General features: G+C 35.8%; 3 protein-coding genes across 4 annotated transcripts; all 3 read left to right on the plus strand.

Moving 5' to 3' along the window:
* The first annotated feature begins 477 nt into the window (after positions 1 to 477).
* On the plus strand, positions 478 to 9,418 carry LOC132625941 (uncharacterized). 2 transcript variants are annotated; one of them, XM_060340599.1, is made up of 4 exons: positions 478 to 592; positions 5,045 to 5,146; positions 8,286 to 8,443; positions 9,140 to 9,418. In XM_060340599.1, exons 1-4 carry the CDS (start codon positions 493 to 495, stop codon positions 9,257 to 9,259), a joined length of 480 nt encoding a protein of 159 aa, XP_060196582.1. In that variant the 5' UTR covers positions 478 to 492; the 3' UTR covers positions 9,260 to 9,418. The 2 variants fall into 2 exon arrangements, with proteins under 2 accessions (XP_060196582.1, XP_060196583.1); XM_060340600.1 differs by lacking the exon at positions 478 to 592 and adding an exon at positions 1,693 to 1,880.
* A 230-nt stretch (positions 9,419 to 9,648) lies between these two features.
* On the plus strand, positions 9,649 to 19,482 carry LOC132628287 (uncharacterized). Its single transcript, XM_060344085.1, has 6 exons — positions 9,649 to 9,839; positions 10,193 to 10,244; positions 12,121 to 12,334; positions 15,003 to 15,104; positions 18,330 to 18,487; positions 19,167 to 19,482. The coding sequence occupies exons 1-6, from the start codon at positions 9,649 to 9,651 to the stop codon at positions 19,284 to 19,286; spliced, it is 837 nt and encodes a 278-aa protein (XP_060200068.1). The 3' UTR covers positions 19,287 to 19,482.
* A 2,158-nt stretch (positions 19,483 to 21,640) lies between these two features.
* On the plus strand, positions 21,641 to 22,891 carry LOC132629240 (uncharacterized protein At5g39865). The gene has a single exon (XM_060344950.1). It carries the CDS (start codon positions 21,938 to 21,940, stop codon positions 22,700 to 22,702), a length of 765 nt encoding a protein of 254 aa, XP_060200933.1. The 5' UTR covers positions 21,641 to 21,937; the 3' UTR covers positions 22,703 to 22,891.
* Positions 22,892 to 24,713: the final 1,822 nt, after the last annotated feature.

Consider the following 24,713-nt stretch of genomic DNA (forward strand, 5'->3'; position numbering starts at 1 on the left):
ATTGAAAACATACACTAGTTTAACTATACCAATTCACTATAGTTAACTTTTATCGTATTGTATTGTTGAACCCGTTATTATGTAGTGATGAAAAATGTCAATTTATGTAACTACCAATTTAGTATGATTGCGTCCTTATTTTTTTTCTCCTAGTTATTTAATAAATTTTTAATTTTTACCTACCCATTTTATGATATCTCTATCTTATATTCTACTTTTTTAAAAATATTAGTACAAAAATTATTAGATTATTGACGTGTAATAATGCAAAACCATTGTTATTATAATAACCATTTAAATTAGCAATTAATGACATTAATACATAGGAAAACATAAATAAATATATTTATTGATTGAATATAAATATTAGGTGCACCTAAATTTTTAATGTTGATATTGTAGTTAAGCTTTAATAGGAAACTTGGCCTTTTTTACCAACTGTTTCCTACATATTCTCTTCTCTTCCATATTTTACTTTGCTTCAATCAATCAATGGCAATGGCTTCTACAAAACTCTTGGTTGCTCTTTTCTTCTTCCTATGTCTTTTCTTTCCTCTTACTTCAGCTGAATCCACCAATTTTGAGTATTGCAGTAAGTTTTTTCCCTTCATTGGTTCTTTGACTTACTTTTTGTACAATATGCACCCCAAAATTTGCTTGATTAGTGGTTTTTCAATGCAAATTTTGTTGGATCTTTTTATTTGATCGTCACTTGAATTAGTTAAATTAACTCTCAAAAAGCGAAAACCTACCACATAAAATTGACACAAAGGGAGTAATATATTTATTTAAGAAAAAATACGCCATGTGACAAACACTTAGATTGTATTTACGACATACAACTATAGTTTAAAAAAATTACAAAGCGCAACTATATTTTGGGTCTTGTATCCAACACATAATACACACGCGTAACTGTGTGCATTACTACGGTATGATACCCGTGATTTCAGCTAATCCGTTGTAATCGTATGCGTTGATATAGCTTATCCAGGTGCGATTATGCACTAATAATGACTCTGAAACTATAGCTACTGTATGCACAATTATAGCTATGTTTCATAAATACGCAAACTGTAGCTAACATTTGTAATTACACTCTAAAATATAACTATTTATGAAAAAAAAATTATTTATTCATTGGTATAAATATAAATACGGAAAAGGGCCAAAATTACCCTTGAACTTTGGGAAATGGTTCATCCATACCCTTCGTTATACTTTAGGGCCAATTATACCCTTACCGTTATACTATGGGGTCAATTATACCCTTATGTCTAACAGCTGCCACGTGACATCATCCCAACCCTTCAAAATTATTTTCCCTTCAAATAATTTTTTACCCACTAAAATAACCCAACCCAACCCGACCCGACCCGATTTTTTTTTTCCAGCCAAAGTGATACGGACCCAACCCATTACCCCTTGGCTGGAACAAAAAAAATTCGGGTCGGGTTGGGTTATTTTAGTGGGTAAAAAATAATTTTGAAGGGCTAGGATGATGTCACGTGACAGCTGTTAGACATAATGGTATAATTAACCTCATAATATAAAGGGTATAATTGATACTAAAGTATAACATAACGAAGGATATGAATGAACTATTTCCCAAAGTTCAGGGGTAATTTTGGCCCTTTTCCGATATAAATATTGGGTGCACCTAAATTTTTATCCTAATATATTTGGAGAGGGTCATTTAACACTTTAAATAGGAGACTTGTTCTTTATCTTTTAACTGTTTCCTATATATTCTCTTCCTTCACTTTGCTTCAATCAATCAATAACAATGGTTTCTCCAAAATTCTTGGTTGCTCTTTTCTTCTCCCTATGTCTTCTCTCTCCTTTCACTTCAGCTGAATCTACCAATTTCGAGTATTGCAGTAAGTATTTTTTTTTTCTTTCACTGGTCCTTTGACTTACTTTTTTGTACCATATGTAGCCCAAAATCTTTAACTGAAGATTTTGTTGAATCCCTTTGTTTGATTGTCTTTTCGATCTGTTTTGTCAATGGCGTCTCAATAAAATTAGTGATTGTCCTTTCCATCTGTTTGATCAACAGTCGAGTCAGGAAATAAATACACCGAAGAAATTTTAATATTTACTATATATAAATAAAAAATAATTTCAACCTTTATATATATATATATATATATATATATACAGTGTAATTTCAAATCGTGGCTATCTACCTCTACCTCCACCCCTGTCTAACAGGCAATTAGTGATTTAAGGCTAAATTTTAAATAGGACAAAAGTGTAAATATACCCGTCATTTAAAGTAGATATATTCTCATTATAAAAGTAGCGTATATATTATTTATCGTTATAAAATAATGCAAATATACCGTTATAAAATGGTGCAAATATATTTTTTTTTCGCTGACAGATCATTTAGGTTATTTTTTTAATTAAAAAAATAGCACGAAATCTATCCATTTTTTTAAAACGAATTAGATTCGGTCCACCAGAAATTTAACACGTGGCTTTTGAATATATACACCAGCAAAAAAATTAGTATCTATTTGGTTAAAGGTGCACGAGTTAAAGTTTAATATTAATTTGAGACCTTAAATATATACACATACATAACATCATAAATTTAGTGTTGCATATTTTTGTTTTTGAGTATTGCAGTAAGTTTTTTTATCTTTCATTGGTCCTTTGACTTACTTTTTAGTACAATTTGCAACCCAAAGTTTGCTTTATTTTTGGGATTAATTTGAAACCTTAAATATGTACAATATCTATTTGGTTAAGGGTGTTTCAATAAAATTAATGGGTTAAAGTTTAATATTAATTTGAAACCTTAAATATGTACACATACATATTTGGGACCTTTGACTCTACAACATATGAGCCAAAATTTGCTTGATTTTTGTGTTTTTGATACAGATTTTGTTGGATCTTTTTGTTTAATTGTCTCTTGAATCTGTTTGGTAGATACCCATTTTGGGTTCTTGAATTTTAGGAATTTATTTATTACTAAATATTTTTTTTTCTTTTTTTTTTTTTAATCTTTTACTCACACTGTTCCCAATATATGTGGCACAGTTCGGATTCCAAGTGTTAAACTTTTCAATTTTGATGGTGATTTTAAACATGAAATATTTAGTAATAAATAAAATTTACATATTTGAAACTACTTAAGCAGTATCACTATAGTTAACATATATAAAAAATAAATCATGGTCAAAGAAACACTTGTTTGACCTTCGAAATCTGAAAGGTGCCACATAAATTGAGACGGAGGGAGTAGTATTTTGTGCTCTATGATTTTTTGGTGATTTGTTGTGTTTGTTTCTGTTTCAACTGACTATTGTTTTCTGATATTGTTTTTATACAGTCTTGAAATTATCTCCTTTGCTAAAGTTGGAAGCTTGTACAAGCACAAACTTGTTTTGATATGAATTCATTCACTTTTTTGAAAATAAAATTTGTTAGATATTTACAGACTATACATAGACCGACTATGTTATATGGGGCGGAGTGTTGGCCAGTTAAGATCTCTCACGTTCAAAAGATGAAAGTTGCCGAAATGAGAATGTTAAGATGGATGTGTGGCCACACCAGGAGTGACAGGATTAGGAATGAGCATATTCGGGATAAGGTGGGGGTGGCCTCGGTGGAAGACAAGATGCGAGAAGCGAGATTGAGATGGTTTGGGCATGTGAAGAGGAGAGACACAGATGCCCCAGTGCGGAGGTGTGAGAGGTTGGCCATGGATGGTTTCAAACGAGGTAGGGGTAGGCCGAAGAAGTATTAGGGAGAGGTAATTAGACACGACATGGCGCAACTACAGCTTATCGAGGACATGACCTTAGATAGGAGGGTTTGGAGGACCCAAATTAGGGTAGAAGGCTAGTAGATAGTCTCGTTTTCCGTTCTTATTAGTAGTCGCATTATCGCAATATAATTTCTTCTGCTCAGATTTCTGCTATTATCTGATATTTTCTGTGCTTTGATTATCCTGTGTTATCTGTGTCGCTTGCATTATTTCATTTCATATCGCTTTGATTCTCTTAACCTTATCTAACTTCTTTTTATGCTTTTATTGAGCCGAGGGTCTTTCGGAAACAGCCGTCCTACCTTGGTAGGAGTAAGGTCTGCGTACACTCTACCCTCCCTAGACCCTACGATGTGGGATTTCACTGGGTTGTTGTTGTTGTTGTTGTTGTATTTACAGACTATTCATGATAAGCTATAAGTTGTACTTCACGAAGAAGGTGCTATAAGTGGTAATTTTTTTCATACTACTAAATGGTCACAGAAATCATTTTGTGCTACAAGTGGTAATTTGAAAAAGAGAAGATCATTTTTTAAATCTCGTAAAGCAAGAAGGACAGGGAAGGACTATATATATATAATTAATAGTACTCCTTATCAAAAAAAAAAAAAAAGGGAGTATATAATAAGCAGTACTAGATTTTTAAAATAATATCTTTGTACTTGGAAGATAGTTTTTTCTCCACTGAGATTGTGCATTTTAGAGTTTTTTTCCACTATTTTCTCTCGATAGAATAGATCTTTGGGAAACATTGAGGAAACTTTAATAAATATAATTCTGATATGCTAGTTAGGGGAGGTGATTAGACAGGCATGGCACAACTTCAGCTAACTGAGGACATAGCCTTAGATAGGAAGGTATGGAGGTCGAGGATTATGGTAGAAGGTTAATAGGTAGCTGAATGTTGTCCCACTTTGTGTAAGCGAGACAGGGGGCTAGCCTCCTCCTCTCCCTTTCTTCTTTTTAGTAATATTATTTGGTTGTCACGTAGTTTCTTATGCTTCAATGTGTATGACTATCTGTTGTTGCACTTGTCTTGTATCTTGCTATTTTGTTGTTTTATTTTTCTTACAATTCTGCGTTGGATACATTTCTTTTGAGCCGAGGGTGTATCTGAAACAGCCTCTCTACCCCACAAAACTAGGGGTCAAGTCTGCGTACATCCTACCCTCTCCAGACCCCACTTGTGAGATTACATAGGGTATATTGTTCTTTTTATTATAATATGCTGGCTGATGGAATTGTTTTTTGGTTTTGCAGATAAAAGGGCCAATTATGATGTGAAGGTTGGTGGAATAGATATAACACCCTATCCTGTTAGCGGAGGTAAAAAGACCACATTCAGTATTAGTGCAAACACAGGTAATGAACTACTTGCATATTCTCTCTCTTTATTTTTTTCCTTTTCTCATATTAATGTGTACTCAATAGGTTGATTTTAGTGAACTTTGATGGTTAAGTACTTAAGTTGATAAACTGTTTTACTTGCTTCTAAATAATTTGCCGGTTTTATTGGCTACTCTCAAATAATGTGTTAAATAATTGGATGTATGTCTTGCTTACATGACTAGCTTGGTTGAGATTATTGGATTTTTATATCCTTAAAATTGGAAAAGGCAATAGAAATAGGGAACACAATTTCATGTTATAGCTGGAGGAGAAATTACATCGAGTACACTTGTTGTTTGTAGCCCTCAAGTCTCTGTATTTGTTCTCGCATTTTGAGTGATCAAAATGTTAGATGGTTTTTGACATAGCCTTGTGGCCTTCTTCACTTTTCTTTCCCTCCTTTTAAACTAATCACTTTACTAGTGGTTATACTTTATATTAACATGGAAATATTTACAATGATGTTAGAAACTTGGATTCTTACCCTTCATTTCTGTGTTATTTTTCATTCTCCTTCTCCTTCATCTTCTGGAAAGTGTAGATGAACAAGGCCTAGGACAAAAAGCATATGGAGAAGTTCAACTATAGACCTTATAATTTTTCTAATATTGTTGACAGGATGTGTGTGTCTGTATTGATATGTGCATGTGCATTAAGATAGATATGTTAAACTTAGTGAATAATGTAACTTCTCTTCACTAAGTATTTTGCAAGAGACGTGATTTACATATATGGACTCGCATAACCTAAGTAGCACGGACAAATAGGCTTGTGCTGCAAATCCCCAGCAAGATGAGCTCTTTCCTTCTCTACGAGCTCAAGCTGGATTTAGTTCTTCTCAACCTCGTTGGCCCATTAGCTGTTCCATTAGAGAAGCATATGAAATTCGTAAGCAAATGGCCTACTCGTGACCCACCTAAGCATGCGTTTACCACAAGCTGAGGTAGATGGGCCCAAAGCTGCAAATATAACCTTTTTAAATTATTCAAGAAAGTTTTATTTGGGAAGGTGAACAGAGCTTCAGAAACATAATAGATAGAAAGCCATGGGAAAACGTGCAACCCACAGGTCGTTACATGTAGGTTAGTAGGTCAGTTTCCCAGCTTTGACCAGTTTCTACTCAAGTAGTACTTGAAGCCCATAGATTTTTAGCCGATCAGTATCAACTAAAGTAGTACTGGAAGCCCATAGATTTTGACTCATAGAAGAAAGAGTACTTAGTGTTATTCGTCAAACAAAAAAAAAGTAGTACTTAGTGTTGGTACGTTGGAGTCATGTCCTTGTGTAAATCTAGTGAAACTATGCTGGGTGGGTACAGAAGGTAAAGGACAAAGCTCGAGGGAGATAGCAGAAACTGACTGCTAATTGGTATTATCCCTTTTGGTTTCAGCTTCTATATCTGATTTGATTAAAAAAGTTACTGATCATCGTGTTACTTCATGCTGCCAGAAATATTCTTAATTATTTTCCTTAATTCCTAGGTATTTAGGAATCTAAGGAATGCAACCGATTGTTGTTGGATTAAAAAGGTTTGGTTGTAGCTTCTCTGGGACTGGACTGATTTTTCTCGTACATGTGTTCTTAATTGAGAAAAATAAAACTGCAGTTAGTGAAAGGATTATATTTTTCGTATTTATAAAAAGAAGTAAGGACAATGATAGGTATCCAACATGAAAGTTATCAATTTGTTTCCATAAAACATGAAAGTAATCAATGTTAAGAGAGCTGCATGTAAAGAAACTTCAGTAGGTGCAGAAAAAATGAAAAAAAGAAAGAAAGGATGGAGAGGCTTCGATGGAGTTTCTATTGATCCAGCAATCAACAACGACACGTGTTTTTAACCCAAAGGGAAAGCTGATCATACCACAGTAAATCTGATTTTCATTTGTTTTTTTTAGTCTTATTAGCTTACCAGTCTTCAGAATGCAACCTTATTAGCTTACCCGTCTTCAGAATGCAACTTCCTATTGCTATTGTCTCACTAGTTTGTCAACCTAAGTGTTTGTTTCTCAGCTTTTTAGGACTCCTCTTATTCTATTTTTTAAATTTGCTGACTGAGAAGAATCAGTGATCGCAGTTTGTTAAAGATTCAGCTTTTTTAAGTCTTTTTCTTGTAAATAGAACTAGATACCGCTCCTCAAGTATCCAATCAAATTTAAGGTTCCTTTTCCTAAAGGTAACATTTTGGTTCGTTTGCAAGGGCTTTTAAGTTTTTTCCCCAAGAGCCTCTACGTTTTCTAGATAAGCCGGATTAAAAGACTTCTCCTTAATTTTGCTCTAGCAAAGTAAGACTTTGAAGTTACTTGAAGTTAAACCCCTTCCTCGGATGTATCTGTGGGATTAGTTTGGAAAAGCTGCACTCTGTGTTATCAAGAGTTTATCCTCTTTTATGAAAGAGTTAATTGAGGGACGAATAAATAGTTCCTTACATTCTCTTAACTGTGTAATTAGCATTATCATGTTGCTGAAGTTCCTTGGTGGTTGTCGTTTTCTCTTATCACGAATGATATATGCTTAGCAAGGACTAAAATCCAAGGCAATGGTATGCTTGTTTCTTGGTTGGATCTTCATACCCATGCATAGTATTGCCAGTTTTTTTTTTTTTTTTTTTGTGAAGCTGCGAGCTATTGCACAGGAGCTGGGTTTACCCTGTGCGCACCCGAAGGGTAGCGGCTGCGGGTTCCCATGTCATCAAAAAAAAAAAATGTGGAGCAAGCAGTAAAACTCTCATGTTATGATGAGAAGTTTGATCCCATTTATATGTCATCAGCCCGATGTTTGGTGGTCAATTTTATGTCTAGCCTATGGTTTGTTCATTGTATCTAAGGATCTTGCTGAGGTATGGGCGGCACCGACCATTTATTAACTTTGAATGTTGTGCATGGATGCAAGCACTACGCTTAAGTTATCAATAAACATGTTGGGTTCACTTTCTCATGTTTATGAATATAATGGCTCTGCAATTCCTTTAAAAGTGGCTTTTGCTTTCATATGACCAGTGGCTCTGTCATATAGTCTATTAGTTTTTCTGCACCCTTTCTTGGACAGGGAAAAAAAAGTTCAAGAATATGGTAAAGAGTTATTTTACTTGAACAGTGAATTGTCCTTGCAGGTAAGAGCCTCACTGGAGGAAAGCTGGTGATTGATGTCAACTATTTGTTCTTTCATGTCCACCAGGAGACCATCGACCTTTGTAAAGAGACATCTTGCCCAGCTTCCGGTGATTTCGTGATTTCCCACTCACAAGAGTTGCCTGGATTTACTCCACCTGTGAGTCAACTTTCTGATTCAATTTTGATTCATCCATGTTATTATCCTTTGCTACTTCCATTCTGCATAAATTTTCTTAAAAGAGCATACTCGTCTCTCCATTTCTTGAGCTGTTTACTTCTTACAAGTCTTCAAACCCTAATCTTCTGTGCCTCTTTGGAAAGGAATGGGGTCTAGTTCTTGGATGTTCTGTAGCTATGGGCCTGGGGCTTGGGTCTAGGGGTAAGAGCGCAATGCATGATGTGTGAGTTAGGCTCATGTCACGGGTTCGAACCCTGCCACAAACAGAAGCTTGGTATTTAAGTGGAGAAGGGTAAAGGGGCAGGCCCATTATCCACCAAGTTTAAAACCATGCGCTATGGCCCTCCGGGAGGAAAGTTATCGCTGACCCCCTCCCCTTGTAGATTATCTTGTTTTTTGGTTCTGTTATCACCCTTCATCCTTTTTTCGGAGGAAGCGTACTATAAAATTAGACCACATCAAAGGCCAGTTCAATACATTTTTTTTTCCTGATAAAAACATCCAAATATATCCACTGAAGATGCTTTTTCTGATTGCATCTACTTGATATTTATTCGATGGTTCAGAACTTCAGATGCTGATTTTGGTGTTTCCAGTTTGAATTGGAAGAAAATCTTGTAATGCTGCCTTCGAGCATACTTAATGGTGTTTTTGTTTTGCCTTTTTTAAATTCAGGGATCATACACACTTACAATGAAGATGGTGGATGAAAAGAATAAGCAACTGTCATGCATAAGTTTTGGCTTCAGCATTGGGTTCATAGCTGAATCCCAGGCATTAGCAGCATCTAGCTAGGTGGTACTTAGTGACAAATAATGGTTTATCAATTATGTAATTAAAGTGTCTTAAAGGAGTTTCTGTTTCTGCTTAATGTATAATACTTGTATTATGTGGTCTATGGCATTTTCGTGTACTTCTTTATACGGTAATACCAGTGCCACTGGTTTTCTCAGAGATTCAAGAAAAATATGTTTCTTTGTCCTTGGGATAATGCTTATCCTTTGCTAATAAGCCAGTAGGGGGTGGTGTGTGTTGCATCCTTGAGATCGTGTAGCACTATTTAAGTCGGAAGGGGGTGGTATGTGTTGCATCTGGGGATGGATCATATGTAGTGGTACTCAATTTATCGAGTCACTCTTGCTTCTTGGCTCTGCCGAATGGTAGCTCAGATGGTCTATTGAGGGATGGCTTATGCCTATCAGTTGAACTGCCAGACTCATCAAGGTGCAGGAATGGGACCTTTAGAGGGTAACAACAACAACATACCCAGTGAATCTCATAACATGAGGTCTGAGGAGGATAGAATGTATGCAAATCTTATCCCTACCTTAGGTGAGATTGTTTCTGGAAGGCCTCGACTCAAGAAAAAGCAAAGGTCAGATACGGGCAAATAATTCATAGCATTTATGAAAATGAAAACAATGAAAGTAAATAAGTCATGATAAATCAACAGATACTCGCAGAATTAAAGGACAAGAAACTATAGAGCAATACAACTATTCGTAAGAAAGGATAAACGAGCTACTAGTTTTCTATCCTAATATGAGTCATCCATACCCTCCTATCTAAGGTTATGTCCTCGGTAAGCAGGAAATGCGTCATATTCTGTCTAATCACCTCTCCCCAATACTTTTTCGGCCTACTTTTACCTCTTCTGAAACCGCGCCTCTCGCACCTCCGCACTGGGGCATTTGCATCTCTCCGCATCACATGCTCAAACCATTTCAGTCTCGTTTCCCGCATCTTGTCTTCCACAGAGGCTACTCCAACCTTGTCTTGGGTGACTTCATTTCTAATCCTTTCGCTCCTAGTGTGCCCACGCATCCATCGCAGCATTCTCATTTCCGCCAATTTCATCTTCTGAACATGAGATTTCTTGACTGGCCAACACTCCGCCCCATACAACATAGTTGGTCTAACGACCACTTTGTAGAACTTGCCTTTAAGTTTTGGTGGCACCTTCTTGTCACACAACACTCCGGAGGCAAGCCTCTATTTCATCCACCCTGAACCAATACGGTGTGTGACTTCATCATCAATCTCCCAATTTTCTTGTATAATAGACCAAAGATACTTGAAACTATCTTTCTTCTGTATGAACTGGGTGCCAAGCTTCACTTTCACGTCAGCCTCATGCACTATATCACTGAACTTGCACTCTAAGTATTCTGTCTTGGTCCTACTCAACTTGAACCCTTTAGACTACAGAGTTTGTCTCCAAACCTCCAGCTTAGCGTTAACTCCGCTGCGAGACTCGTCAATCAAGACTATGTCATCCGCAAATAACATACACCATGGCACCTCACCTTGAATTTGTCGCGTTAATCCATCCATTTCCAAGGAAAATAAAAATGGGCTAAGAGTTGATCCCTGGTGCAATCCCATCACCATTGGGAAGTGATCTGAGTCTCCTCCCATAGTCCTTACTCTGGTTATGGCCCCATCATACATGTCCTTGATCGCCTTAATGTACGCCACAGGTACACCTCTAGCCTCTAAGCATCTCCATAGAACCTCTCTCGGCACTTTGTCGTATGCCTTTTCTAGGTCGATGAATATCATGTGTAAGTCCCTTTTCCTCTCTTTATACTGCTTCACCAGTCTCCGTACAAGATGAATAGCTTCTGTAGTTGAGCGCCTCGGCATGAATCTGAACTGGTTTTTTGAGATAGACACGCCTCTCCTCACCCTCATCTCCACCACCCTTTCTCACACTTTCATAGTGTGGCTTAGCAGCTTGATCCCTCTGTAGTTGTTGCAACTTTGAATGTCGCCCTTGTTCTTGTACAATGAAATCATTGTCCTGCATCGCCATTCTTCTGGCATCTTAGCCGTCTTAAAGATGACATTAAATAACCGAGTCAACCACTCTAAACCTGCCCAGCCTGTAGTCTTTCAAAATTCTCCAGGAATCTCATCGGGCTTGGTCGCTCTTCCCCTGCTCATCCTACGAACAACACCCTTAACTTCCTCAACCTCTATACTCCTACAATATTCAAAATCACGACCCCTCTCGGAATACTTTAAATCTCCCAACACAATGTCTTTGTCCCCTTCGTCATTCAAGAGTTTATGGAAGTATGATTAGAGAGTGATTTGCTGAAATAGGATGATTTAATACCCGGTGTTTAACTTCTGTCGACGTTTAAGGAAGTTGTGTACAATGGCCTTGACATTAGTTTTAAGGCCAAATTTTCAATTTAAATATATACAACTGCCCAAAAAAATTAGTTTTGTCTTTTTTTTGTTTTTTCCACTTTATTTTTTCCTTCACTGGTCCTTTAGTTACTTTGTTGTACTTGTACCATATGTAACCCAAAATCTGATTGATTTCGGGGTTTCAGTGCAGATTTTGCTGAATCCCTTTGTTTTATTGTCTTTTCGATATGACGTCTCAATTTTCGATCTGTTTGGTCAACAACTAATGTCTCCTGAGTCAAAGATTTTCACCTAAGAATTCAAATATATAAAAGAAGTTAAGTTAAGTGAATTTAATATTTTTACTATTTATAAATAAAAAATAATTTTAAATTTATACATACAGTGTAATTTCAGGACTATCTAACTCCGCTCCTGACAGCGTCTTATTAATAATTAATAAAATTAGTGGTTTAAAGTCAAATTTTAAATATATACAAACTGCACAAAAAAATTAGTTTTGTCTTTTTTTGTTTTTCCTCTTTATTAATGGGAGACTTGCTCTTTATCTTTTAACTGTTTCCTATATATTCTCTTCTCTTCCAAATCTTTCACTTTGCTTCAATCAATCAATAACAATGGTTTCTCCAAGATTCTTGGTTGCTCTTTTCTTCTCCCTATGTCTTCTCTCTCCTTTCACTTCAGCTAAATCTACCAATTTTGAGTATTGCAGTAAGTTTTATTTTCTTTCATTGGTCCTTTGACTTAACTTTTTTGTACAATTTGCAACCCAAAATTTGCTCTATTTTTGGGTTTTTAATGCAGATTTTGATGGATCTTTTGTTTGATTGTCTCTTCAATCTGTTTTGGTAAGGGTGTCTCAATAAAATTAGTATCAAGGGCGTCTCAATAAAATTAGTGCGTTAAAGCTTAATATTAATTTGAAACCTTAAATATGTACAGTGTCTGTTTGGTTAAGGGCAAGGGCTTCTCAATAAAATTAGTATCAAGTGCGTTTCAATAAAATTAGTGTGTTAAAGTTTAATATTAATTTGAAACCTTAAATATGTACAGTGTCTGTTTGGTTAAGGGCAAGGGCATCTCAATAAAATTAGTATCAAGTGCGTTTCAATAAAATTAGTGTGTTAAAGTTTAATATTAATTTGAAACCTTAAATATGTACAGTGTCTGTTTGGTTAAGGGCAAGGGCATCTCAATAAAATTAATGGGTTAAAGTTTAATATTAATTTGAAACCTTAAATATGTACAATGTCTGTTTGGTTAAGGGCAAGGGCTTCTCAATAAAATTAGTATCAAGTGCGTTTCAATAAAATTAGTGCGTTAAAGCTTAATATTAATTTGAAACCTTAAATATGTACAGTGTCTGTTTGGTTAAGGGCAATGGCGTCTCAATAAAATTAGTATCAAGTGCGTCTCAATAAAATTAGTGTGTTAAAGTTTAATATTAATTTGAAACCTTAAATATGTACAGTATCTGTTTGGTTAAGGGCAAGTGCGTCTCAATAAAATTAGTATGAAGCGCGTCTCAATAAAATTAGTGTGTTAAAGTTTAATATTAGTTTGAAACCTTAAATATGTACAGTATCTATTTGGTTAAGGGCAAGGGCGCCTCAATAAAATTTGGTTAAGGGCAAGGGCGCCTCAATAAAATTAGTGGGTTAAAGTTTAATATTAATTTGAAAGCGTCTCAATAAAATTAGTGGGTTAAAGTTTAATATTAATTTGAAACCTTAAATATGTACAGTATCTGTTTGGTTAAGGGCAAGGGCGTCTCAATAAAATTAGTGGGTTAAAGTTTAATATTAATTTGAAACCTTAAATATGTACACATACATATTTGAGACCTTTGACTCTACAAAATGTGACCAAAAATTTGCTTTATTTTTGGGTTTTTAATGCAGTTGGATCTTTTTGTTTAATTGTCTCTTGAATTTGTTTGGTAGATACTCATTTTGGGTTCTTGAATTTTAGGGGTTTAACTTTTTTTTAAAAAAAATCTTTTACTCACCCAGTTACTAATATATGTGGAACAGTTCGGATTTAAAGTGTCAAACTTTTCAATTTTGATCATGAATTTAATCATTAAATATTTAAATAAATTAAATTTACATATTTGAAACTACTTGAGAAGTACTATAAGTCACTATAGTTAACATATATAAAAAGAAAAAAATCATGGTCAAAGAAAAACTTGTTTGACCTTCGAAATCCGAAAGGTGCCACATAAATTGAGACGGAGGGAGTAATATTTTGTGCTCTATGATTTTTTGGTGATTTGTTGTGTTTGTTTCTGTTTCAACTGACGATTGTTTTCTGATATTGTTTTTATACCGTCTTGAAATTATCTCCTTTGCTAAAGTTGGAAGCTTGTACAAGCTTGGTTTTTTTTTTTTTTTTTTTTTTACTTTTACATTCTTGATTGTCTGTTGAATCTGTTTGTGGATACCCATTTTGGGTTTTTGAAATTTAGGGAGTGTTTAATGCTATCTGATTTTTGGTGATTTGTTGTGTTTGTTTTTGTTTCAACTGATGATTTTTTCTGATATTGTTCTTTGTACTGCCTCGAAATTATCTCCTTTGCGAAAGTTGGAAGCTTGTACAAGCACAAACTTAGTTTGATATGAATTCATTCACTTTTTGAAAGTAAAATTTGTTAGATATTTACAGACTATACATGATAAGCTATAAGTTGTACTTCACGAAGAAAGTGCTATAAGTGGTAATTTTTTTCATACTACTAAATGGTCACAGAAATCATTTTGTGCTACAAGTGGTTATTTGAAAAAGAGAAGATCTTTTTTTAAATCTCGTAAAGAAAGAAGGACAGGGAAGGAGTAGAGTTTTTTTCCACTATTTTTCTCTCGGTAGAATAGATCTTTGGGAAACATTGAGGAAACTTTAATAAATATAATTCTGATATGCTAGCTAGGGGAGGTGATTAGACAGGCATGACACAACTTTAGCTAACTGAGGACATGACTTAGATAGGAAGATATGGAGGTCGAGGATTATGGTAGAAGGTTAATGGGTAGCTGAATGTTGTCCCACTTTGTGTAGGAGAGACAGGGGGCTAGCCTTCTCCTCTCCCTTTCTTCTTTTTAGTAATATTTTTTAGTTATCGCGTAGTTTCTTATGCTTCAATGTGTATGACTCGTCTTGTATCTTGCTATTTTGCTGTTTTATTTTTCTTACAATTCTCCGTTGGATACGTTTCATTTGAGCCGAGGGTCTATCTGAAACATCCTCTCTACCCCACAAAGCTAGGGGTAAGGTCTGCGTACATCCTACCCTCTCCAGACCCCACTTGTGAGATTACATTGGGTATAGTGTCTTTTTATTATAATATGCCAGCTGATGCAATTTTTTTTTGGTTTTGCAGATAAAAGGGCCAATTATGATGTGAAGGTCAGTGGAATAGATATAACACCCTATCCTGTTAGCGGAGGTAAAAAGACGACATTCAGTATTAGTGCAAACACAGGTAATGAACTACTTGCATATTCTCTCTCTTTGTTTTTTTCCTTTTCTCATATTCATGTATACTCAACAGGTTGATTTTAGTGAGCTTTGACGGTTAAGTACTTAAGTTGATTAACTATTTTACTTGCTTCTAAATAATTTGCCGGTTTTATTGGCTACTCTCAAATAATCTGTTAAATAATTGGATGTATGTCTTGCTTATGCCTAGCTTGGTTGAGATTATTGGATTTTTATATCCTTAAAATTGGAAAAGGCAATAGAAGTAGTGAACACAATTTCATGTTATTGCTGGAGGAGAAATTACATCGAGTACACTTGTTGTCTATAGCACTCAAGTCTTTGTATTTGTTCTCGCATTTTGAGTGATCAAAATTTTAGATGGTTTTTGACATAGCCTTGTGTCCTCCTTCACTTTTCTTTCCCTCTTTTTAAACCAATCACTTTACTAGTGGCTATACTTTATATTAACATGGAAATATTTACAATGATGTTAGAAACTTGGATTCTTACCCTTCATTTCTGTGTTATTTTTCATTCTCCTTATCCTTCATCTTCTGGAAAGTGTTGACGAACAAGGCCTAGGACAAAAAGCATATGGAGGAGTTCAACTACAGACCTTATAATTTTTCTAATATTGTTGACAGGATGTGTGTGTCTGTATTAATATGTGCATGTGCATTAAGATAGATATGTTAAACTTAGTGAATAATGTAACTTCTCTACACTAAGTATTTTGCAAGATGAACTCTTTCCTTCTCTACGTGCTTAAGCTGGATTTAGTTCTTCTCAACCTTGTTGACCCATTAGCTGTTCCATTAGAGAAGCATACGAAATTCGTAAGCAAATGGCCTACTCGTGACCCACCTAAGTATGCGTTTATCACAGGTTGATGGGCATAACCTTTTTTAATTATTCAAGAAAGTTTTATTTGGGAAGGTGAACAGAGGTTCAGAAACATAATAGATAGAAAACCATGGGAAAACATGCAACCCACAGGTTATTACATGTAGGTTAGTAGGTCAGTTACACAGCTTTGATCAGTTTCAACTCAAGTAGTACTTGAAGCCCATAGATTTTTAGCCGATCAGTATCAACTAAAGTGGTACTGGAAGCCCATAGATTTTGACTCATAGAAGAAAGAGTACTTAGTGTTATTCGTCAAACAAAAAAAAGGAGTAGTACTTAGTGTTGGTACCTTGGAGTCATGTCCTTGTGTAAATCTAGTGAAACTATGCTGGGTGGGTATAGAAGGTAAGGGGCAAAGCTCGAGGGAGATAGCAGGAACTGACTGCTAATTGGTATTATCCTTTTTGGTTTCAGCTTGTATCTCTGATTTGAGAAAAAAAGTTACTGATCATCGTGTTACTTCATGCTGCCAGAAATATTCTTAATTATTTTCCTTACTTCCTAGGTATTTAGGAATCTCAGGAATGCAACCGATTGTTGCTGGCAGGGGCGGAGCCAGAACATTTGATAAGGGGGTTCAAGAAAAAGGGACTGGATGAAAAAGGGTTAAAAAGTGTTGTTACAGAGAATCGAACCCACAACCATGGGCTCAATAATAGGCACCTCAGCCGCTGGGCTGAGTTCTCTAATATGTTAAGGGGATGCAACATTAATATTTATACATGAATCAAAATATTGACCCCATATATATAGTGCAATTTTCCGATGAAGGGGGTTCGATTGACACCCGTTGCACCCCTATAATTCCGCCCCTGGTTGCTGGATTAAAAAGGTTTTGTTGTAGTTTCACTGGGACTGGACTGATTTTTCTCGTACTTGTGTTCTTAATTGAGAAAAATAAAAAATGCAGTTAGTGAAGGTTTACATTTTTCATATTTATAAAAAGAAGTATGGACAATGATGGGTATCCAACATGAAAGTTATCAATTTGTTTCCATAAAACATGAAAGTCATCAATGTTAAGAGAGCTGCATGTAAAGAAACTTCAGTAGGTGCAGAAAAAACGGAAAAAAGAAAAAAAGGATGGAGAGGCTTGGATGGAGTTTCTATTGATCCAGCAATCAACAACGACAAGTGTTTTTAACCCAAAGGGAAAGCTGATCATACCACAGTAAATCTGATTTTCATTTGTTTTTTTTGTCTTATTAGCTTACCAGTGTTCAGAATGCAACTTCCTATTGCTATTATCTTACTAGTTTGTCAATCTAAGTGTTTGTTTCTCAGCGTTTTAGGACTCTTATTCTATTTTGTTAAATTTGCTGATTGAGAAGAATCAGTGAGCGCAGTTTGTTAAAGATTCAGCTTTTTTAAGTCTTTTTCTTGTAAATAGAACTAGATCCCGCTCCTCAAGTATCCAATCAAATTTAAGGTTCCTTTTCCTAAAGGAAACATTTTGGTTCGTTTGCCTTTGGCTTTTAAATTTTTTCCCCAAGAGCCTCTACGTTTTCTAGATAAGCCGCATTAAAAGATTTCTCCTTAATTTTGCTCTAGCAAAGTAAGACTTTGAAGTTACTTGAAGTTAAACCCCTTCCTCGGATGTTTCTATGGGATTAGTTTGGAAAAGCTGCACTCTGTGTTATCAAGAGTTTATCCTCTTTTATGAAAGAGTTAATTGAGATACGAATAAATAGATGCTTACATTCTCTTAACTGTGTAATTAGCATTATCATGTTGCTGAAGTTTCTTGGTGGTTGTAGTTTTTTCTTATCACCAATGATATATGCGTAGCAAGGACTAAACTCCAAGGCAATGGTATGCTTCTTTCTTGGTTGGATCTTCACACCCATGCATAGTACTGCCAGATCCTTCTTTTTTTTTTTTTTTTTTTTTTTTTTTTTTTGTGTGTGTTTAAATGTTGAGCAAGCAGTAACACTCTCATGTTATGATGAGAAGTTTGATCCCATTTATATGTCATCAGCCTGATGTTTGGTGGTCAATTTATGTCTAGCCTATGGTTTGTTCATCGTATCTAAGGATCTTGCTGAGGTATGGGCGGCACCAACCATTTATTAACTTTGAATGTTGTGCATGGACGCAAGCACTACGCTTATATTATCAATAAACATGTTGGGTTCACTTTCTCATGTCTATGAGTATAATGGGTCTGCAATTCCTTTAAAAGTAGCTTTTGCTTTCATATGACCAATGGCTCTGTCATATAGTCTATTAGTTTTTCTGCACCCTTTCTTGGACGGGGGAAAAAAAGTTCAAGAATATGGTAAAGAGTAATTTTTCCTAGAACAGTGAATTGTCCTTGCAGGTAAGAATCTCACTGGAGGAAAGCTGGTGATTGATGTCAACTATTGGTTCTTTCATGTCCACCACGAGGCCATCGACCTTTGTAAAGAGACATCTTGCCCAGCTTCTGGTGATTTCGTGATTTCCCACTCACAAGAGTTGCCTGGATTTACTCCACCTGTGAGTCAACTCTCTGATTCAATTTTGATTCATCCATGTTATTATCCTTTGCTACTTCCATTCTGCATAAATTTTCTTAAAAGAGCATACCCGTCTCTCCATTTCTTGAGCTGTTTACTTCTCACAAGTCTTCAAACCCTAATCTTCTGTGCCTCTTTGGAAAGGAATGGGGTCTAGTTCTTGGATGTTCTGAAGCTACGGGCCTGGGGCTTGGGTCTAGGGGTAAGAGCGCAATGCATGATGTGTGAGTTAGGCTCACATCACGGGTTCGAACCCTGCCGGAAACAGAAGCTTGGTATTTAAGTGGAGAAGGGTAAAGAGGCAGGCCCATTATCCACCAAGTTTAAAACCGTGCGCTATGGCCCTCAGGGAGGAAAGTTATCGCCGACCCCTTGTTTTTGGTTCTGTTATCACCCTTCATCCTTTTTTCGGAGGAAGCGTATTATAAAATTAGACCACATCAAAGGCCAGTTCAATACATTTTTTTTTTTCTGATAAAAACATCCAAATATATCCACTGAAGATGCTTTTTCTGATTGCATCTACTTGATATTTTATTCGATGGTTCAGAACTTCAGATGCTGATTTTGGTGTTTCCGGTTTGAATTGGAAGAAAATCTTGTAATGCTGCCTTCAAGCATACTTAATGGTGTTTTTGTTTTGCCTTTTTAAAATTCAGGGATCATACACACTTACAATGAAGATGGTGGATGAAAAGAATAAGCAACTGTCATGCATAAGTTTTGGCTTCAGCATTGGGTTCATAGCTGAATCCCAGGCACTAGCAGCATCTAGCTAGGTGGTCCAAGGACTTAGTGACAAATAATGGTTTATCAATTATGTAATTAAAGTGTCTTAAAGGAGTTTCTGTTTCTGCTTAATGTATAATACTTGTATTATGTGGTCTATGGCATTTTCGTGTACTTCTTTATACTGTAATACCAGTGCCACTGGTTTTCTCAGAGATTCAAGAAAAATATGTTTCTTTGTTCTTAGGATAATGCTTATCCTTTGCTAATAAGCCAGAAGGGGGTGGTATGTGTTGCATCCTTGAGATCGTGTAGCACTATTTAAGCCACAAGGGGGTGGTATGTGTTGCATCTGGGGATGGATCATATGTAGTAGTACTCAATTTATCGAGTCACTCCTGCTTGGCCCTGCTGAATGGTAGCTCAGATGGTCTATTGAGGGGTGGCTTATGCCTATCAGTTGAACTGCCAGACTCATCAAGGTGCAGGAATGGGACCTTTAGAGGGTGATTTGCTGAAATAGGATGATTTAATACCCGTTGTTTAACTTCTGTCGACGTTTAAGGAAGTTGTGTACAATGGCCTTGATGTTATACTCCAAGAAGAATGAAAAATCATGCTTCAAGTTATGACAGACCGGTCATAGTGTTAGTACAATTTTCATTCTTCACAGTTCTTGTTGGATTTGCAGATGCGTTTGTCCATTTTGAACAAAATCTTTAAACGGTGACAAAATTTAAGAAACAAACCCGTAGTGTTATATCTGTGCAATTTTCCAACGTGTGTGCACAACATGTATTCATGGTGTTCCCCGAGTGCTACAATTGAAAATGCCAAAACATGGAAACCTGTTAATCTTTTGAGTCTTGAGAAAGCATCTATTCGTATTTGTAGTTGCAATAAGGGTTTCTTTTTCTACTAGAGATTGGTTTGGTCTTAAACCTATTTTAGTGAAACTTAAAATTTCTTTGTTTTTTCTTCTGGTTATTGACATATGGTTCTGAACTCGACGAATAATGGGCTCTTTTATCCTTTTCCACTTAAACGCCAGGCAAGGTTTGAATCTGTAATGTGTTTCTTCCTTATTCACATATCGTACGCTGTGCTCTTATCACTCCAAACCTTGGGCATCTAGATCTCATCCATTGGATGCTCATTTGGAGAGGTGGTTTTGTAGTTTTGATACCAAAGCTTTTATCCCTTAATTTTCTCTCTGACAAGAGAAATAATATCCAAAGAAACTATTGATTGTGTTTTTAGTTAGCTTGTCAAATCAACATCATATAAGGGGCTTTGCTTTATGGCTTTTTGACTTGTTGAGAAAAGGTCAAGCACAATAGCAAAAAGGTTTTTGAGTCACTATTGCTTTATATCCTCTAAACTTTCTTCTAATTGATAAAAAGAAGTTGCTTTGCACCCCTTGTGATTGTATTATTGCTGGAGGCACATCTTGTCCCCTATCCTAACTTGGCCCCATTGAAACCTTCTACTTTGTTGTTACCTCTCCATTTTCATACAAAGACGGAATTTAGAATTTTAATTTAATGAGTTCGATTTTTAAAGTTCTTTAATATTGAACTCGTTGTACTTCCAAAATTACGGGTTACAGATCTATTATTAATTTGTTGACATTTTCGTCGATTTTCACATATATATTATGCTCCAAGTCCAAAATACGGGTTTGAATGAAACTGTAACGGAAGAATTAGATCTGCCCCTATTTTCATTGTGAGATTATCAAAATGCTACCAATGGCAAATTCAAGATTTGAATTTTATGAGTCCGAGTTTTGAATTCTATCTCTACTCATTTGATTTATGGAGTTATAAACCACTTGTTTTTGCATATTTAGCAAATATGTTAACTCGTATACAGGGTTAAGACTTCCAAAGATAGTGGGTTCAGATCAACCTAGTAGTTACACTCTACATCCACACCTGACTTGAACCATTCATAATCGTCCACCTTAGCCGTTGTACTTGGTAAAATTACTTAGAAGTCCTTCACATATAGATGTGAATTCAGGATTTTACCTGACTTGAACCAATCATAATCGTCCACCTTAGCCGTTGTACTTGGTAAAATTACATAATCATCCACCTTAGCCGTTGTACTTGGTAAAATTACTTAGAAGTCCTTCACATATAGATGTGAATTCAGGATTTTACAGGTAATGAGTTCTTAGCACTGAACTAACATTAATTTGTTAAAAGTTTAGTAGATTATCACATATTACACTTCACATAAAAATACTGGATTCGGATGAACCCGTAGCCAATGCTTAAACCAATCATAAAGGTCCACGTCACCCGTTTGTACTCAGTGAAATTACTGAGAAGTCCTTCGCATATGGATGTGTGGTCAATTTAAATAAGCTTTTGAGCATGTTAAATTGGAACCAGCTCTAGAACATGTTCTTTTTTTATAGGTATGTTTTGCCAATTTGTTAGTTATCATCATTCAGAAGTTCAAAAGGCTACTAACAAATAGCCTTTTGTACATTGCTTTTTCAACCACAAGAAAAGAAAAATCAACTAAAGTCCCTATCCATCCCCCTTCTATCAATACCTTCAATCAATACCTTCAAAATTTGGTTGTAGACAAAAGTGTTGCCCAACTCTTTCTTTGTTGGACACTAGCATAGCTAAATCAGTCTACAAGTGAAACAAACAACAAGAAGGAAAACAAAGGAAAAGAAGAGATGAAAAGCATCAAGGGAGGAATTCTAAGGAAAATCAATTCCTTTCCAACATTAGTTTTCCAAGTAAATCATCCAACCAAACACTTCCAAAGTCACCTAACAACAAATACACAACATCACAATGAAATGTTTTGTCAAAACATTATGTCCGATCTTACAAATGATGTTCAAGACAAAATGAAAAACACTTCTACATGTGAATGTGAAACTCATCATTCTAGTACTACAACTATTACTCTTCAAGAATCAGACACCATGGAGGAAAACAAAGGCTTGGATGATTTTGAATACAAGTGCCCACCAGGAGGAAAAGACGCGGTCATTTTTTACACGACGAGCTTAAGGGGGATAAGAAAAACGTTCGAGGACTGCAACATGATCCGATTTCTCTTAGAAAGCTTTCGAGTTGTCTACTACGAGCGAGATGTATCCTTACACGTCGAGTATAGAGAGGAATTATGGCGGATTTTTGGTCGAAAAGTAGTCCCTCCAAGTTTGTTTATTAGAGGTAGACACATTGGTGGAGCTGATGAAGTTGTTGGATTTCATGAACAAGGGATTTTAAAGAAACTCTTACATGGAATTCCTTTGATTTCTTCAAATTTTCCATGTAAAGGGTGTTGTGGGATTAGGTTTGTTTTGTGTTTGAGTTGCCATGGATGTTGCAAGATCATTGATCAAGAAGGGAAAGATACTAATGGATATCGAATTCGATGTCCAGAATGTAACGAAAATGGATTGATCAAGTGTCCTGTTTGTAGCTAATGTGCCCATGATCTTGTAAATATATTAGTCTTTATGTTGACTATATGTAAACTATGCTGTTTGTAGCTAATTTCTGGCCATGTTCTTGTAAATAAATTAATCTTTATGTTGAGTGTTGACTGTATGTAAACTATGCTGTTTGAAGCTAATTGACCATATTCTTGTAAATATATTAATCTTTGTGTTGACTATATGTAAACTGTGTTTATGATTAACTTAGAATTATTGTGAGGGTTGTTAAGCATATTGATCATGTTCCTATTATCACTAAATTAATTTCATGGATTCCCCTGTTTATGGCTATCCCTTTTTGGTCAAGTGCTCCATCCTTAATATGTTACAATGACTTACCCTTTCCATGCGCTAAGCTAGGCAGAGCGCTTTATACCAATCACAGAGTCGCATTCTTTAGGCTCTAGCTTAAAACTTTGAAACTATACCAAAGCATACTAAAGCGTGGAGAAAATCCACATTCCTTGGAAACGAAAGATCTCAAACCTGAGTATTATAATCTTTTAAGCCACCTAATGTAGGAAGCATTCTTTAGGCTCTAGCTTAAAACTTTGAAACTATACCAAAGCATACTAAAGCGTGGAGAAAATCCACATTCCTTGGAAACGAAAGATCTCAAACCTAAGTATTATAATCTTTTAAGCCACCTAATGTAGGAAGCAGAAGTATGGTGAACTCGGCCAAGATATGGGACCTGAAGGTTCGATGCGCACAATCCTATCATATTCGAGTCTGAGTTTTTAAGGATGAATAATGAATATGCTTGGATTTGAAATTGTAAATTCAGCATTAGCTAATTTAAGTTGATATATTTCATGGGGAATTGTCCTATATTTATTCATTAATTTATTACTTTTTATAAAAGTGATGTTCGAGTCAACTTGCAGAACCTCAACGATTCTGAATATTCATACAACTTTTTTTTGCGCTGATTGTCCTTCATTTGGGATGGTCTTTAATTTTTGTCTTTCAAATTGGTGGTCTTTAAATTTTGGCCCTCAAATTGCTGGTCTTTAATTTTTGTCCTCTACCTTTGCAAATTCTGCCTTAAGGCCCAAATTCTGCCTTGCATGGACAGAATTCTGCCCTAAGGCAGAATTTGCGAAGGCAGAGGCCAAAAATTAAAGATCACCAATTTGAGGGACGAAAACTAAAGACCACCCCAGCGAAGGCCAATCCTGCAAATTGCCCTTCATACAATGGTAGTTGTTTTGCTTGAAATCAAAGAAGTGGGCTAGTTGGGCTACCATCTAAACCAAGCTCCCTTCTGATCCATTCATTTCTACGAGCAGGGAGAATTCAGAGCTAGGCCTCCCTACTATCCGAGACTGGATGGCCTCGACTCACAAGCACCCAACCATCCTTTTTCTCTTCCTTCGGTTTGCCTCCACGAATAATTTAACATTATCTTCCTAGTCCTGGCCATGGCTCGTGTGTAAACTAAATGAACTATGGATTCAAGAGGCCATTCAAGTCCAGTGGACACTATAAGGAAATATACGCAATCCAAAATATATGAGCTTAATGGGCTTAATAACGCTTTGTCTGTTGCAAAATGAATAGCTTAATACAACAAGGGAAATTTGCAGGATTGTCCTTCGTTGGGAGTGGTCTTTAATTTTTGTCCCTCAAAATGGTGGTCTTCAACTTTTATACTTAAGGCAGAATTTCGCTTTGAATGGGAAGATTTGCAAAATTCTGCCTTGCGTTTTTTTTTTTTTTTTTTTTTAATACTGAGTTGGGGTTCGAACCCACAATGTCGAGGTATTAGGCGAAGGACAAAACTTAAAGACCGTCAATTTGAAGGGAAAAAATTAAAGACCACCCCAAATGAAGGGCAATCTGCGCAAAAAAAAAAGATACAACAAAAACATACACAGAATAATCTCATAAAGTGGGGTCCGAGAAAGGTAGAGTGCACGCAAACCTTATCCCTATCTTGAGAGATAGAGAGGTTATTTCGATAGACAAGTAATTCAAAACAATATGAAAAGACAAA

The sequence above is a fragment of the Lycium barbarum genome, chromosome 2 (assembly GCF_019175385.1).
Source record: "Lycium barbarum isolate Lr01 chromosome 2, ASM1917538v2, whole genome shotgun sequence".
NCBI classification, from domain to species: Eukaryota; Viridiplantae; Streptophyta; class Magnoliopsida; order Solanales; family Solanaceae; genus Lycium; species Lycium barbarum.

Bases quoted from the DNA above. Each gene is read 5' to 3' on its own strand.
- LOC132628287 (XM_060344085.1), top strand. From the start codon at position 9,649: ATGGCTTATGCCTATCAGTTGAACTGCCAGACTCATCAAGGTGCAGGA. The intron at 12,335-15,002 runs GTAAGTTTTATT...TTGGTTTTGCAG, and splicing joins TACCAATTTTGAGTATTGCA to ATAAAAGGGCCAATTATGAT. The intron at 15,105-18,329 runs GTAATGAACTAC...TTGTCCTTGCAG, and splicing joins CAGTATTAGTGCAAACACAG to GTAAGAATCTCACTGGAGGA.
- LOC132625941 (XM_060340599.1), top strand. From the start codon at position 493: ATGGCAATGGCTTCTACAAAACTCTTGGTTGCTCTTTTCTTCTTCCTA. The intron at 5,147-8,285 runs GTAATGAACTAC...TTGTCCTTGCAG, and splicing joins CAGTATTAGTGCAAACACAG to GTAAGAGCCTCACTGGAGGA. The intron at 8,444-9,139 runs GTGAGTCAACTT...TTTTAAATTCAG, and splicing joins TGCCTGGATTTACTCCACCT to GGATCATACACACTTACAAT.
- LOC132629240 (XM_060344950.1), top strand. From the start codon at position 21,938: ATGAAAAGCATCAAGGGAGGAATTCTAAGGAAAATCAATTCCTTTCCA.